This window comes from Bison bison, unplaced genomic scaffold (genome assembly GCF_000754665.1).
Source record: "Bison bison bison isolate TAMUID 2011002044 unplaced genomic scaffold, Bison_UMD1.0 scf7180017864340, whole genome shotgun sequence".
Classification (NCBI taxonomy): domain Eukaryota; kingdom Metazoa; phylum Chordata; class Mammalia; order Artiodactyla; family Bovidae; genus Bison; species Bison bison.
In genome coordinates this window covers 4,811,420-4,825,200 of record NW_011494912.1, presented here as the reverse complement: position 1 = coordinate 4,825,200, position 13,781 = coordinate 4,811,420, and the positions used below count along the sequence as shown (strand labels likewise).

Sequence of the window (13,781 nt, the reverse complement as noted above, 5' to 3'; positions counted from 1 at the left end):
TACTCTGCATATAAGTTAAATAAGCAGGGTGACAATATACAGCCTTGACGAACTCCTTTTCCTATTTGGAACCAGTCTGTTGTTCCATGTCCAGTTCTAACTGTTGCTTCCTGACCTGCATATAGGTTTCTCAAGAGGCAGGTCAGGTGGTCTGGTATTCCCATCTCTTTCAGAATTTTCCACAGTTTACTGTGATCCACACAGTCAAAGGCTTTGGCATAGTCAATAAAACAGAAATAGATGTTTTTCTGGAACTGTCTTGCTTTTTCCATGGCCTTTATATATTAATAATATATACCTTTTATCTTAGTCTTTGCCGTGTTTCCAGTTTTTTCTTTTTTAATGTGGTTTATAATTGTTTTGGACACCATGAAGTTCTCATTTTAAATATATTTATCTTTATGGTTTCTGCCCTTGATGTCACACTTGAAAACTACTTCACACCTGTACAATATAGAAATTATCTATGGCTTCATCATTTCACACTTAAATCCATTGATTGCTGCACCGCCTGTGGGATCTTAGTTCCCTGACCAGGGCTCCAACCTACCCCCTGCAGTGGGAGCGCAGAATCTGAATCTGGGGTTTCATGGCACTGTTGAACACACTTTCTTTCTTGGAAAGCTTTGGCTTCTATGCCTCCTCTGCTGGCATTCCCTCCCATCTCTGCCAAGGTCTGAGTGTCCTTGGCCACCCTGCCTAAGTTGCTCCCCTAGGTTCTGGTGTTCCATTCTCTGACCTCCTTTCCATCAGTCTGATATTTTCTCCCCTGGGGCAGACTCAGCCTTTTCCACACTTGTTCGTACAGGACAAAGTTAACATCCACTAAAGTAGCATAGATGCATACCCTCCACCCCAACCAACCCCTTCCCTCATCTCCAATCCCAGCTGCAGCATCCCATTTTGTTTTGCTGGCTGCACTGCATGGCATGTGGGATCTTATTTCCCAGACCAGGGATCGAACCCTCGCCCACTGTATTGGAAGGCAGAGTCTCAACCACTGGACCGCCAGGGAACTGCCCCCGCTGCAGCATCATCCTTTTTGAACCTAGATCCCTGCAGGCTCTTCTCTGCTAGTGTTCCACTTCTTTCAGTTTAAATGCCAATTCCACATGAAAAATTAACTATTATTTCCTCTGTCTCTTGCATATTAGATGTGTATCAGTTAAGATCTTCCTGTTGCAAGCACAAACACTTACTCTGGTTAGCCAACTGAAAGAGAGGATTTATTAAATGGGTGCAGAAGTATGCCATTATGTCCATCATGGTCTGGCTGAAGGCAGGGTGGTGCACACAAGGGAGTCACTGAGGAGAGTTTAAAGAAGGGAATTTTCTAAAAAGAATGGTCAGAGATGAGGAGGCCGACAGGTGATGGCACAGAACTCAGGGCTGGCGACAGCACTGTTCACCACCAGGAATATAGGAAGAGTCGCAGAGAGAGGGGGGACCTTGCAATGCAGAGCCCAGCAGGCAGAAAAGCAAGAAAATAAGTACCTCCAACTCCCTTCTCCTGTCCTGGGATCTCCTGCCAGCCCCTCCCATCAGCTGAACCCAACAGGAAGCCAGAAGTTTGTGCATTCCAGCGAGGCCAGCCCCCCGGGCCATGCAGGATGGAGAGCAGAGGTAGAGTCATGAAATTGAAGGAAGAGCTACACAACCAAACACCAAGTCTGGAAAGCGTCAAGCATGCAGCAACCAAGGCCAAGGCCCGACAGACGCAGCTGATCAAGAGACAACAAGCAGGACTTCCCTGGTGGTCCAGAGGTTAAGAATCCACCTACCAATGCAGGGCACAAGGTTTGATCCCTGATCTGAAAGATTCCACATGCCATGGAGCAACCAAGCTTGTGCACCACAACTCCCGAGCCTGTGCTCTAGAGCCCAGGAACCCCAACTACTGAGCCCGTGCACCTAGAACCCATTCTCCACAAGAGAAGCCACTGCAGCGCGAAGCCTGCCCACCACAACTAGAGAAAGCACGCGCACAGCAATGAAGACCCAGCACAGCCAAGAAGGTTAACAAGTAAATTTTTTAAATTTTCAAAAAAAGAGACAAGAAGCTGCTTTTGATTATTACTCACACAGACGGCAGGAGGAAGATTAGCCAAAGGCAGCAGCTCACGTAGGCCTTGTTGCCCACGCCAGAAAGGATAGTGTGGAAATCAAAGGGCTCATGGCTGTGAGATGCGGCCCCACCAGAGGCCGGAGCTGCTTTTAAAGACCCGAGCATAAAGCAGCGTGCACGTGCGGCAACTGATCACTGCAAATCATTTGACAAGGGAGAAATGACATCTGTTTTATTATCCTTAAAGTTCACAGTGATGGGGGAATTATGTGTGGGAGTGTTTCCACCCTCAGGGGGAAGAGTGATCATGGTTAGGAGGGGCTAAGGGAAGCCTGGTCTTCCCAGGTGGCACGAGTGGTAAAGAACCCGCCTGTCAATGCAGGAGACGTGAGATGTGGGTTTGATCCCTGGGTCGGGAAGATCTGGAGGGGGGCATGGCAACCCATGCCAGTATTCTTGCCTGGAGAATCCCCAAGGACAGAGGAGCCTGACGGGCTACAGTCCATAGGGTCTTAAAGAGTCGGACACGACTGAAGTGACTGAGCATGCATGCAACAAGGGAGCCCAGCTTGATCCTTGGACCCCAAGGCCTGGCTCTGCTGGTTAATAAGCAGGTTAATAGCCCAATAGAGGTTAATAAACATGCCCATGGCTACCATAGTTATTCTCCCAATAATAAATGTTTCTAGGGGCACCCAGGCAAAGACCTCCCCAAAAAAGGAAGTCATTGCCTTCGCTCACTGGAGTCAGCAGGACCCCTCAAGCCCCCATGCCAAGCGGAAAGGCAGCCCTACAGCTTGGTGGGCTGCAGTGGGGAGAGGTGGCCGGGCCCGCTGGGTGGTGGCAGCACCATGGGCAGGGAGTTGCTGCCCCTCTCATGCCAGCACGTGTCCAGGATGGGGTACAGCTTGCCCTGGAAGTCGGCCTGGAACGAGTAGAGTGGCCGCAGGTCGTCCGGGCGGTCGGCGTCGAAGAAGGTGAGCTCCCCCTGCTCATAGTGCAGGTAGATGCCGATGCGGTGGGGGTGGCCCGCCACGGGCAGGGGCACCCGGGGGCAGCCGAAGGCCTCGTACACTCGGCCCTCCTTCAGGCCGATGAGCCACACGCCATGCTCTGGGGACTTGCTCAGCTTGCCCTTGCGGCTGGCCGTGCCCTTGATGACCCCCAGGCGCCAGTCGCTCTTGCTGCCCACCACCACCTCCCAGTAGTGGCGGCCGCAGGAGAAGCCTCTGCTGGTCAAGACGCACGTGCTGTAATCGAAGCGCTCAGGCTGGCTGGCGCGCCGCTGGGCCAGGAGCCCACACTGCACTACCGTGTTGCCCTTGGAGAGCTCCAGGAGCGGGTGGGCCGTGGCTGGATCCAGCTTGAGGGACTCTGGGGCTGGGGGAGATAGAGGGGAGGTGTGTTCAAGGCGGCCAGCCCTGCCCAAGGGAGGCCAGCGGGAAGCCCTGAGCTTCTTGGAAGAACCGAGTCCCTCATCCCTGTATCAACAGGGCCTGGAAAGGGTGGGGCCAGAGCAGGCAACCCCAGTTCTCTGAAGCAGCGAGTGATGCCTGAAGGGTGGAGAACGGGCCACTGTGAGCCCAGGTGTTCCAGCCAGGAACATGGCGAGGTTGGCCTGCCTGAGGCAGAGGTGCCGATGGAGGAACCTGGGAGACAGCCTGTTACGTGGGTGCCTCAGCTCCGCTCCCCAGGGTTTCTGGAGATTCTAACAACTGCAGTGGCTTCCGTGGGTACGCCAGCAGTGCAGTCAAGGACAAACTATCCCAAATGACCTCTGTGCTCGCTGTCAGCTGACCAGTCTCTATCCAAAACGTGCAAACTATGTTCATGGTTCAGAGATTATCTGCAGGTCTTTCTTCTCTCCTCTTTCTTAAAATATATTTATTTATTTGGCTTTCCTGGGTCTTAATTGTGGCACGTGGGATCTAGTTCCCTGACCAGGGATTGAACCCAGGCCTCCTACATTGGGAGAACAGTCTTAACCACTGGACCACCAGGGAAGTCCCCCTTCTCCTTCTCTTATAGCGATCCTGTTTTTGCCTTTGTTGGGTGAAATCAGTCTACTGACTGACTTCCCTCATATGCTAGTAATGAAGGAGTTAAATGTCTGAGTTATTTTTTGGCAAAGCAGCAGCTGCCATTTATTAAGCATTAAACTACACACACCCTCCCAGGTGGCAAGGTGGTAAGGAATTCGCCTGCCAATGCAGGAGACCCAGGTTTGATCCATGGGTCAGGAAGATCCTCTGGAGTAAGAAATGGCAACCCACTCCAGTATTCTTGCCTGGAGAGTCCCATGGACAGAGGAGCCTGGCAGGTTACAGTCCATGGGGTTGCAAAGAGTTGGACATGACTGAGCACACAAATTGCACACATCTATTTAGAATACACAGCCCAGCAAGGTGAGCTCCTTACAGACAAAGAAACTAAGGTTCAGGGACTACAGATGAGGAAACAGGCTTGGGGGCTTCTCTGCCTGCCCAGTGGTTAAGGCTCTGAGCTCCCAATGCAGGGGGTGAGGGGAGGGGTTCGACCCCCGGTCAGAGAACTAGATCCCCAGGCTGCAGCTCAAAGATCCCACAAGCTGCAACTAAGACCCAGCACAGCCAAATTAAAAACAAAAACCAGGAAACCAAGCCTCAGAAATTACACCACTCACGCAGTCACCACTTAGAGATGGAGCTGAGCTTGAGCACCCCCTGCTGGCGGAAGCCCAGCCCTGCGCCCTCACTGTCAGCTGCCCCAGCCTCATACAATGGAAGGTTAGAGTTAGGGCTCACCTGGCAGAACCTTTCGGAAAAGCCTTTTCCACACCGTCAGCTTGATGTCAGCCTGGTGCAGGCCTGGCTTGAAGGAGATGGGGCTGAAGGCACCTTCCGAGAGTCGGGCCTGCTGGAGCTCTGGTCTGAAGTCAAAGGTTCACAGTGATGACAGAGCTGCTCACCCAAGTACCCTAGCCTTGTCACCCATGTATAGGTCCGACCGGCTGAGTCCCCGCTCAGAAGACCATGCACTTGAGAGGCCCATCATGTCCCCCCACCAGCCACAATCTGGGGCCCTGCCTCCATCCCGGAAACACTCTGCATTACGCTACGCTACGCTAAGTCACTTCAGTCGTGTCCGACTCTGTGTGACCCCATGGTCTGCAGCCCACCAGGCTCCTCCATCCATGGGATTTTCCAGGCAAGAGTACTGGAGTGGGGTGCCATTGCCTTCTCCGACACTCTGCATTGGTAGCTCTCAAAGGGCAGGTCTGGGACCAGCAGCATCACATCACCTGGGCCTTGTCAGAAATGCAAGTTTTCTTGGGTCCCACCCCAGATCTGCTGACTCAGAACTGATGACTGGGGTCCAGGGATCTATGGTTAAAGAGTCCTCCAGGTGGCTCTGATGAGCTGCTTGAAGAGCACGCCTCTGAATCGGGGGGAACCCTGCCCCCAGCTCCAGCAGGAGTGGAAACCAAACTCAGCCAATCAGATCCTCTGGCTGTTCACTTAAGCCAATGCTTCTAACCCAATTGTCCTTAAAACTAAGGGAAATTGGAAACAAACAAACAAAAAACAGGGAGACACTCATACGGCTCCGAAAGTGCACGGGGAATACCTGGAGGCCATGGCGTGGTACTTCTGGAAGACAAGAGGGAGGTGGGTTAGGGCACCGAGGAGGCCGTACAGAAGCCGTTAGGAAGGGGGAGGCTCTTGGGGACACTGGGGCCTCGTCCGCTCACCCGGATGAACTCATGGTGACTCTCGCTGCCAAACTGCTCCAGCACACCCGTGGCCTGGACCAGCCGCTCCCGGGCGCCCCGGGCCTGCTCCAGCTGCATGTCCAGGGAGGCCACGAGGCCGCGGGTGTGGCCCTCCACCCCCTCCAGGCAGCGGGCCTTCTCCTCGTCCACCAGGTGGTGGAGCTCCTGGAACTCACGGCGGATCACCCAGCTGAAGACATCGGACTCGTTCTGGGACAGGGAGGGGCCAGTCAAAGCAGGAGCCAAGGCTGACCTCGTGTCCCCAGAGCCTGGCAGCTCAGGCCTTCCTGGGCCCTTCCGACCGTTCTCGGTCCTCATCCCTGAGTCCGAGGGCTGACTCCTGCTAGGGTGTTCACACCCGGATGCAGCCCTGGGGGAGGGCAGCAGTGGCAGGGGAGAGGCTGGGCCCCTGGTGCCCAGTTCAGGGCAGTGACTCTGACTCCCTCAGATGGAGTGGTGCTGTCTCCCTCCCCGGGGTGAGGAAGATTCACTGAGCTGACTTTCAAGGACGCTGGTCTCCTGCTTCTGTTTCATGACGACCTGTAAGGCCCAGGCTCCACACCCTCTCAGCCCCAAGGGCCCCTCATTTAGGAAAGGCGGTCAGGCTGTCAAGGTCAAACAGACACAGGTGGCAGGGGCCAGGCAGTCATGCCCACGTGTTAAGCTGTTTACCTCCGGGACTTGGGCTCTGAGTTATCTCTGTCCCAAGGACGTGGAGGACATAAGCCAACTTGGAGACAGCCCTGACAACTGTGGTGAATTCCCCCAGGAGCCTGTGTGCTTTTTCCCACCCCGCCTGGAATGCTTTGAAATTCTGGCTTTATAGGGAAGGCGTGGGTTCCTGTAAAGGACAAATCGGAGCTGGGCTCTGCAGGAAAGGGGAGGTGGTTGGCCCTGGGCAGAGGGGCACAGAGGGCAGGGGCACTCACCACAATCCGAGTCCTGTTGTTCACCAGTTTGGCGATTTGCTCATCTACCTTCTTCTGCTCCTGCTTCAGGTCGGAGATGAGGGCTGCTAGCTCCTCCTGGAGGCAAACGGGCCATGGCCCCGTGAGCCACGACCCCTTCACCCTCCCAGCCCCCGTGGCCAGGGCAGGGGGCTGCCCCATGAACACAAGCACTCCCAGTGGAACCAGGGAGCCACCTGGGTACCCTCGACCCCCAAACAGGTAAGACTATTCAAGAATACTCCAAACTGATGGCAGCAACTGCCCAGAGAGAGGAGGGTCTCCTCGTCATCCTTTTCTGTGACATTGACAGAGACGCTAAATGTGGTTATAGCCACCAGAAGTCACCACACAACATCCATGCCGGGCGACTGTCAATCTTAGGTCAGCACTCCCTGCATGGAATGCTGCCTGTAGGGTACCCACCTGGTAAACCTGCTGGGCACCAGCAGGTCCAGAGTTAGTGAGCATTTGATCAAGAGTTATCACAAAGAGGCTGGCCCCAAGTGAAGTCAACGGTGTATGCAGCGGCCCAGGTTACACCTGGTGACCCCTCACTCCCTGTGAAACCTGAATCCATCTCTGGCAGCCTTGGGCCCAGCCTGGATTTAGGGCCTCCAGGATGCCATAAACTCACTTCCTCTGGGCTGCCCTGGCCCCATATCCAGCCTAACTTTAGGGGTCCACCAGAACCACCGAGACCACAATGTGGCTGCATGACTTGACGGGAGCCCAGCTGGCCTGTGCCCGTGGACCGTGCAGAGTATTTGGCTTAGATCGTGCCTAAGCAGAAGTCGGCTGCAAGAGTTTCCGGAAGGGAGCTGAGAAAAAAATAAAACCAGCCTGGAGATGAATGAACAGAGTCCTTGCTCTCCGTAACAAGACAGCCGAGCTCACAGGAGTCTGAGAAGGGCGCGGCAACAGTAACCCTCCCAAGGCAGAGAGAGATGGGACTAGTTCCTTCTCATCAACTGGGCCACTGTGAGTGGAAACAGATGGCACAAATAAAGTATCTCAAGATCTCAATCCACAGGAGGAAACAGGAATGCATGAAAGAGATCTGAGGGGACTTCCCTGGCTGTCCCGTGATGAAGACTACACCTTCCAATGCAGGCGGTGCGGGTTCGATCTCTGGTCTGGGCGCTAAGATTCCACATGCCTCATGGCCGAAAAACCAAAACATAAAACAGAAGCAATATTGTAACTGATTCAATAAAGACTTTAAAAATGGTCCATGTCAAAAAAAAATTTTTTTTAAAAGATCTGATAAAGGAACTGAATTTAGTTGTATCAGAGAGGAGTCTTGAAATCATAAAAACCTACATCCAAAAACTAGGGTCCAAGCCCCCCCAGCTCCGAGCCAGAGACGACAAGCTCCCAGCAGTCTCCTTTTCTGCCGGGCAGCCCTCTACTCATAAAACTGGACTCAGTTGCACTGCACTGCAATTTTGCTTCCTCCTTTCACAGCTCCCTACAACTACTCTTGCCAAGGTAACCGACTCTTACTGCAAAATCTGACTGGTTCTTTTCAATCCTGAGCTGACATTTCACACAAGTGACTTCCATCTTGTCAAAATGCTCTGTTCCTCCAGTTTCCAGAAGACCACATGCAGCCAGCGCTCCTGAGTCCTCTGTGGATTCTTTCTGTCCCCTTCGGGGTTCTCTACTCAAATCTTAAACCCTGAAGCTCCTGGTGGGCATTCTCAGCGTCTTCCCCATCACCCTGCAGACTCGCTTGGTCAGTCTTCTCTGCACCTCAGACTGCAAAGACCACCTGCATGTAGGTTACCCCCAATCTCTTATTCCCAGCCTCACTCTCCAGTCTACCCTCAGGCAGAGATTGCGCCACATCACGACTGTTTAAACACTTCCAACACTGGTTGTCTGAATAAACCCCTGATCCCTTCTCATGTAACACAGGCCTTTTCATGAGCTGGCCCCTGCTTGGTTCCCCTCACTCCCACCTCACTCTCCCTTGAGCTGAGTGGAATAATGTCTAATTCCTCAAATGTGCCATGCCGTTTGCTCCTTGGTCTTTTGCCCATGCTCTTTTTATACTCAGAATGCTTTTCCTCCCCTTCCTTTCAAGTCCTCCTGAGGGTTCAGGTCTCAGCAGTCCACTTCCTCCAGGAAGCCTTCCCTGACCACCCAAGACCATGCAAGAGCCATGTTCCAGCTGGGCTCACCTTTGCCTGTATTGAACCTCAACAGCAGCACCTGACACTCGGGATGGTGTCAGACCCCCAGACTGTGAGTGCTGGCGAAGAGTGAGCTTCTTGCCCACTACTGTACCATGGACACCGACGCCGCCCAGAGCACATGCTAGAGCTCCTTCCCCACTTGTCTCCCAGGGTTGAAGGGGCAAAGAAAGGCTGCCCAGAGCACCTGGCCAGGAAATCCCGGGAGCAGCTTCCAGGGGCCCCTCTGCCTACACACGCTGATGCACTTCCCTCTTCCTGCCCCACCCGCACCCTCGTCTCTTGAACTTTGTCATTCCTGGTCCTTACTCCCCCTGTCCCACTGCTAAACTCTCGGCCGTGTACCCTATGACAGTTTACCTCCAAGAGCCCTTCCTTGATTGGTTGTCTGGGGAATAAAAAACTGGCCTTGGTTTGAATCCTAGCTCTGCCACTGACAAACCACATGACCTTGACTAAGACCCTCATGCATTCTCTGAGCCTGCTTCCTCATTTATAAATACAACAGTAGCCCCACTCTTCATAAACCTTAGATAAACAGACTAACTTAAGACGATATCATTATTATTACTCATCTTAAAATGGTGATCTGCTAGTTCTGAGGCAAGGGTCCATGAGGGCAGGAATCCATTGATTCCACAAAGACATTTTGGGCATTTACTACCTGCCCAGCATGGTTCTAGGTGCGGAAACATCCCAGGGGATGAAACTAAGTCCCTGCCCTCACCTGCCTCAGGGTGAAGTCCCTGGAGGGCTCAAGAATCTAACGAGAGCAGCAGAGGAAAATAAAGCTGGAGGTGGAGGGCAGTAGTTCGTGATGCAGAGCGCTCTCTGTCCCCCAGGGCGGCCCCGCCCCTCACCCACCTGCCGCCCCCAGCGGCCTCGCTGCCCACCTTCATGCGGCTGTAGACGGTGGAGACGGGCGTGACCCGGTGGTGCTGGTGGGCGCCCAGCAGGCCGCAGAGGCCACAGATGAGCTCCTGGTCCTTCTCGCAGAAGAGGCTGAGTGGGTTCCGGTGGTGTGCGCACACCTGGGGCTCCGGGTCCCCGGGGAGCCGCAGGGCTTCGATCACCTTCGCCAGGGAGACGTTGGGTGGGGAGCTGCTGTAGTCCACCTCCTGCCGACACACGGGGCAGCGCAGCTCCGAGGCCAGGTGGTGGGACAGGGACACCAGGCAGCCCTTGCAGTAGGAGTGGCCGCACTGCAGCATCAGGGGCTCCTTGAAGACCTCCAGGCACATGGGGCACTGCAGGCGGTCCTCCAGCTCGGGCACGCTCACCTGCCACGCCATCCACGGCGCCCTCAGGGCCAGGGCAGCCTCCCTGGAGCCGGCTCCCTCCACTCCTTTGGCCCCCAGCCCCAAGGGCCCTGAAAGGAGAGGCTGCTAAGGACGACAGCCTTGGGTCTGTTTTCCCATCTTTAAATCAAAGGGCTTAAATGAAAAGAGCGGTCACTTGGAGGTCCAGGTGCCTACATTTTAAACTCAGATTTGGAGGTAAACGTGAAGTGACACTAACAATGCAAGCTCCAGCCCAGCGGGCGTCCTGACCTAGAACTGGGCAGCAGAAACAAGCCAAGGTCTTTCCCAGTTTCTAGATCAGTTCTCAAACCCGTGAGCAGCTGGCGGAAGCAGAGTTACAACAGAATTCCTGAGTCACGCCATCACATATCTCCAGTGAGCCCCAGAAATCTGTGCTTACAAGAGACAGCCCCCAGGCCATTCTGAAGCAGAGTTCTGTCTTAGAACAATACTGTCCAGGAGCTGGGACCTTGGAGCTCTCTCCTGGGCTCCCACCCTGCTCCCCTGTAAAAACCGATTGGGACTGAAAAGCATCTCACCAGAAGTCAGCAGTGGCCCCAGGGAGAACCCCCGCACTGGCCTCTCAGGATCCTCCGAGCCCTCCAGCGGGGCCTCACACCAGCAACACTGACTCGGTCCGCTCGGCCTTCTCTTCTCCCCAGGATGGGATGGCAGGTGCAGAGACCTGGGATTGTGGCTGGACACCTGTTCTACCTAGTCTCTGCCCCTTTCCTCCTCCCTTTTCCCAGAAACGCCCCATGCCCTCAAGGTCGCTGAGAATCAGGTGGAGGCTGGGCCACATCACGGGACTAGGGAGGGAGCCTCTGCTCGGCCAGCTCTGATAACGGCGGCACTCAGGTAGTCACCTTGGCCAGGCCTGGGGGAGGGTCGGAGACAGAGGGACCAGGTACCCGCTCACACCTCTCAGACCCCAAAAGGGAGTGGACTCGTGCTTTGACACAATTCTCTCTAAATCTGCATGTCTCCCTCTCTCTCTTTAGAATTCTGAAGATGTTCTTGCTTCCCTAGATTTTAAAATTGATGTATACCTTCTATAAAGTGCACAAATGTTAACCATACGCTTGAAGTACAATTTATACAAGTGCATGCACTCTCAAGGTCAAGATACAGAGGACCAGACTTCCCTGGTGCTACAGTGGACAGGAGTCTGCCTGCCAATGCAGGGGACCCGGGTTCTAACCCTGGGCCGGGAAGATCCACGTGTCACGGAGCAGCTAAGCCCACGCCCCACAACTACTGAACCCGCATACCCTGGAGAAGAGAAGCCACCACAGTGAGAAACTCAGGCACCTCGAGGAAGAGGAGCCCCTGCTCACCATGCCTGGAGGAAGCCTGTGCGAAGCAACAAAGACCCAGAACAACAACAACAACAACAAAACCGACGTAATTAATTAAAAAACAAAGATACAGAGAAGGTTCTGGGTTGGTGACCGTACCCACGTGCTGGGAGGGTGCTGCACCCCGGTTCCATGGGAACCCAAGTACCTGTGCTCTGGACTCTTCTGGATCTCACCCTACATACCTCTTCATCTGGCTGTTCATTTACATCCTTTATAATAAACTGATAAACAATTTTTTTAATATCAAGCTATAGAACATTTCTAGCACCCAGAGGCTTTATCACATGTCTCTGAGTCAGAACCCCTAACAAAGGGAGCCGCTATCCTGATTCATATCATCACAGATTAATGTGGCCTGGTTTACTTTTTTTTTTTTTTTTTTTTTTGTCTATGCTGGGTCTTAGTTATGGCATGTGGGATCCAGTTCCCTGACCAGGGATCTAACCTGGCCCCCTGTATTGGGAATTCAGAGCCTTAGCCACTGGACCACCAGGAAAATCCGTGGCCTGGTTTTGAATTTCAAATAAACAGAATTATCAATATATTCTTTTGTGTCCAGGTTTTTAGTCAACATACTGAATAATTATTATTTGGTTTTTTATTTTTATTAAATACATTTTAATTAAAATCTTTCAATGGTTTAACACAAACATAAACTCGAAATGGATTAAAGACCAAAATGTAAGACCAGAAACTATGAAACTCTTAAGAGGGAAATATAGGCATAACACTTGACATAAATCAAAGCAAGATCCTCTATGACTCACCTCCTACAGTAACAGAAATAAAAACAAAAGTAAACAAGCGGGACCTGATTAAACTTGAAAGCTTTTGCACAGCAAAGGAAACGATAAGCAAGGTGAAAAGACAACCCTCAGAATGGGAGAAAATAATAGCAAATGAAACAACTGACAAAGGATTAATTTCCAAAATATACAAGCAGCTCATACAACTCAAGACCAGAAAAACAAACAACCCAATCAAAAAGTGGGTAAAAGACCTAAACGGACTTTTCTCCAAAGACACACAGATGGCTAACAGACACATGAAAACATACTCAACATTGCTCATTATTACAGAAATGCAAATCAAAACTACAATGAGTTATCACCTCACACCAGTCAGAATAAAGTTGATAAAGTGAAGTCACTCAGTTGTGTCCAACTCTTTGGGACCCCGTGGACTGTAGCCTATCAGGCTCCTCAGTCCATGGAATTTCCCAGGCAAGAGTATTGGAATGGGTTGCCATTTCCTTCTCCAGGGGATCTTCCCGACCCAGGGATTGAACCCAGGTCTCCCACATTGCAGGCAGACGCTTTACTGTCTAAGCCACCAGGGAAGCTGGTCAGAATGGCCATCATCAAAAAGTCTACAAACAATGAATGCTGGAGAGGGTGTGGAGAAAAGGGAACACTCTTGCACTGTTGGTGGGAATGTAAATTGACAGCCACTATGGAAGACAGTATGGAGATTCCTTAAAAAACTAGGAATAATACCACCATACGACCCAGCAATCCCACTCCTAGGCATATACCCTGAGGAAACCAAAATTGAAAAAGACACATGTATCCCATTGTTCATTGCAGCACTATTTACAATAGCTAGAACATGTCCATCGACAGATGAATGGATAAAGAAGATGTGATATATATACACAATGGAATATTACTCAGCCATAAAAATATTACTCAGTTCTAAAGAGGTGGATGAACCTAGAACCTATTATATAGAGTGAATTAAGTCAGAAAGAGAAAGATAAATATTGTATTCTATTATATATACAGAATCTAGAAAAATGGTACTGAAGAATTTACTTACAGGGCAGCAATGAAGAAACAGACATAGAGAATAGACTTACGGACATGGGGAGAGGGGAGGAGAGGGTGAGATGTATGGAAAGAGTCACGTGGAAACTTACATTACCATGTGTAAAATAGACAGCCAACGGGAATTTGCTATATGGCTCAGGAAACTCAAACAGGGGCTCTGTATCAACCTATGGCTTGATACCTATGGCTGATTCATGTTGAGGTTTGACAGAAAACAACAAAATTTTGTAAAGCAATTATCCTTCAATAAAAAATACATTAAAAAAGTCTTTCAATGGTTTAGAAAGATAAATATTTTCTAAATATTTGTTATACAGTCAATAAATATT

The 13,781-nt window shown here is 51.8% G+C and overlaps 1 protein-coding gene across 2 annotated transcripts; it reads right to left on the bottom strand.

Moving 5' to 3' along the window:
- Positions 1 to 2,855: 2,855 nt before the first annotated feature.
- Positions 2,856 to 10,253, bottom strand: TRIM50 (tripartite motif containing 50). Of its 2 annotated transcripts, none has more exons than XM_010854304.1 (6): positions 9,855 to 10,253; positions 6,746 to 6,841; positions 5,796 to 6,026; positions 5,672 to 5,694; positions 4,849 to 4,973; positions 2,856 to 3,445 (listed from the first exon to the last, which is right to left on the bottom strand). In XM_010854304.1, the coding sequence occupies exons 1-6, from the start codon at positions 10,251 to 10,253 to the stop codon at positions 2,856 to 2,858; spliced, it is 1,464 nt and encodes a 487-aa protein (XP_010852606.1). The 2 variants fall into 2 exon arrangements, with proteins under 2 accessions (XP_010852606.1, XP_010852607.1); XM_010854305.1 differs by having other exon boundaries at positions 5,672 to 5,691.
- Positions 10,254 to 13,781: the final 3,528 nt, after the last annotated feature.

What these genes read in the sequence shown, in the direction of transcription:
- TRIM50 (XM_010854304.1), bottom strand. Translation starts at nt 10,253, where the DNA reads ATGGCGTGGCAGGTGAGCGTGCCCGAGCTGGAGGACCGCCTGCAGTGC. An exon ending in CCGTCTACAGCCGCATGAAG is followed by an intron (nt 6,842 to 9,854) that starts GTGGGCAGCGAG and finishes GTTTGCCTCCAG; the next exon opens with GAGGAGCTAGCAGCCCTCAT. An exon ending in TTTCCGAAAGGTTCTGCCAG is followed by an intron (nt 3,446 to 4,848) that starts GTGAGCCCTAAC and finishes TATCTCCCCCAG; the next exon opens with CCCCAGAGTCCCTCAAGCTG.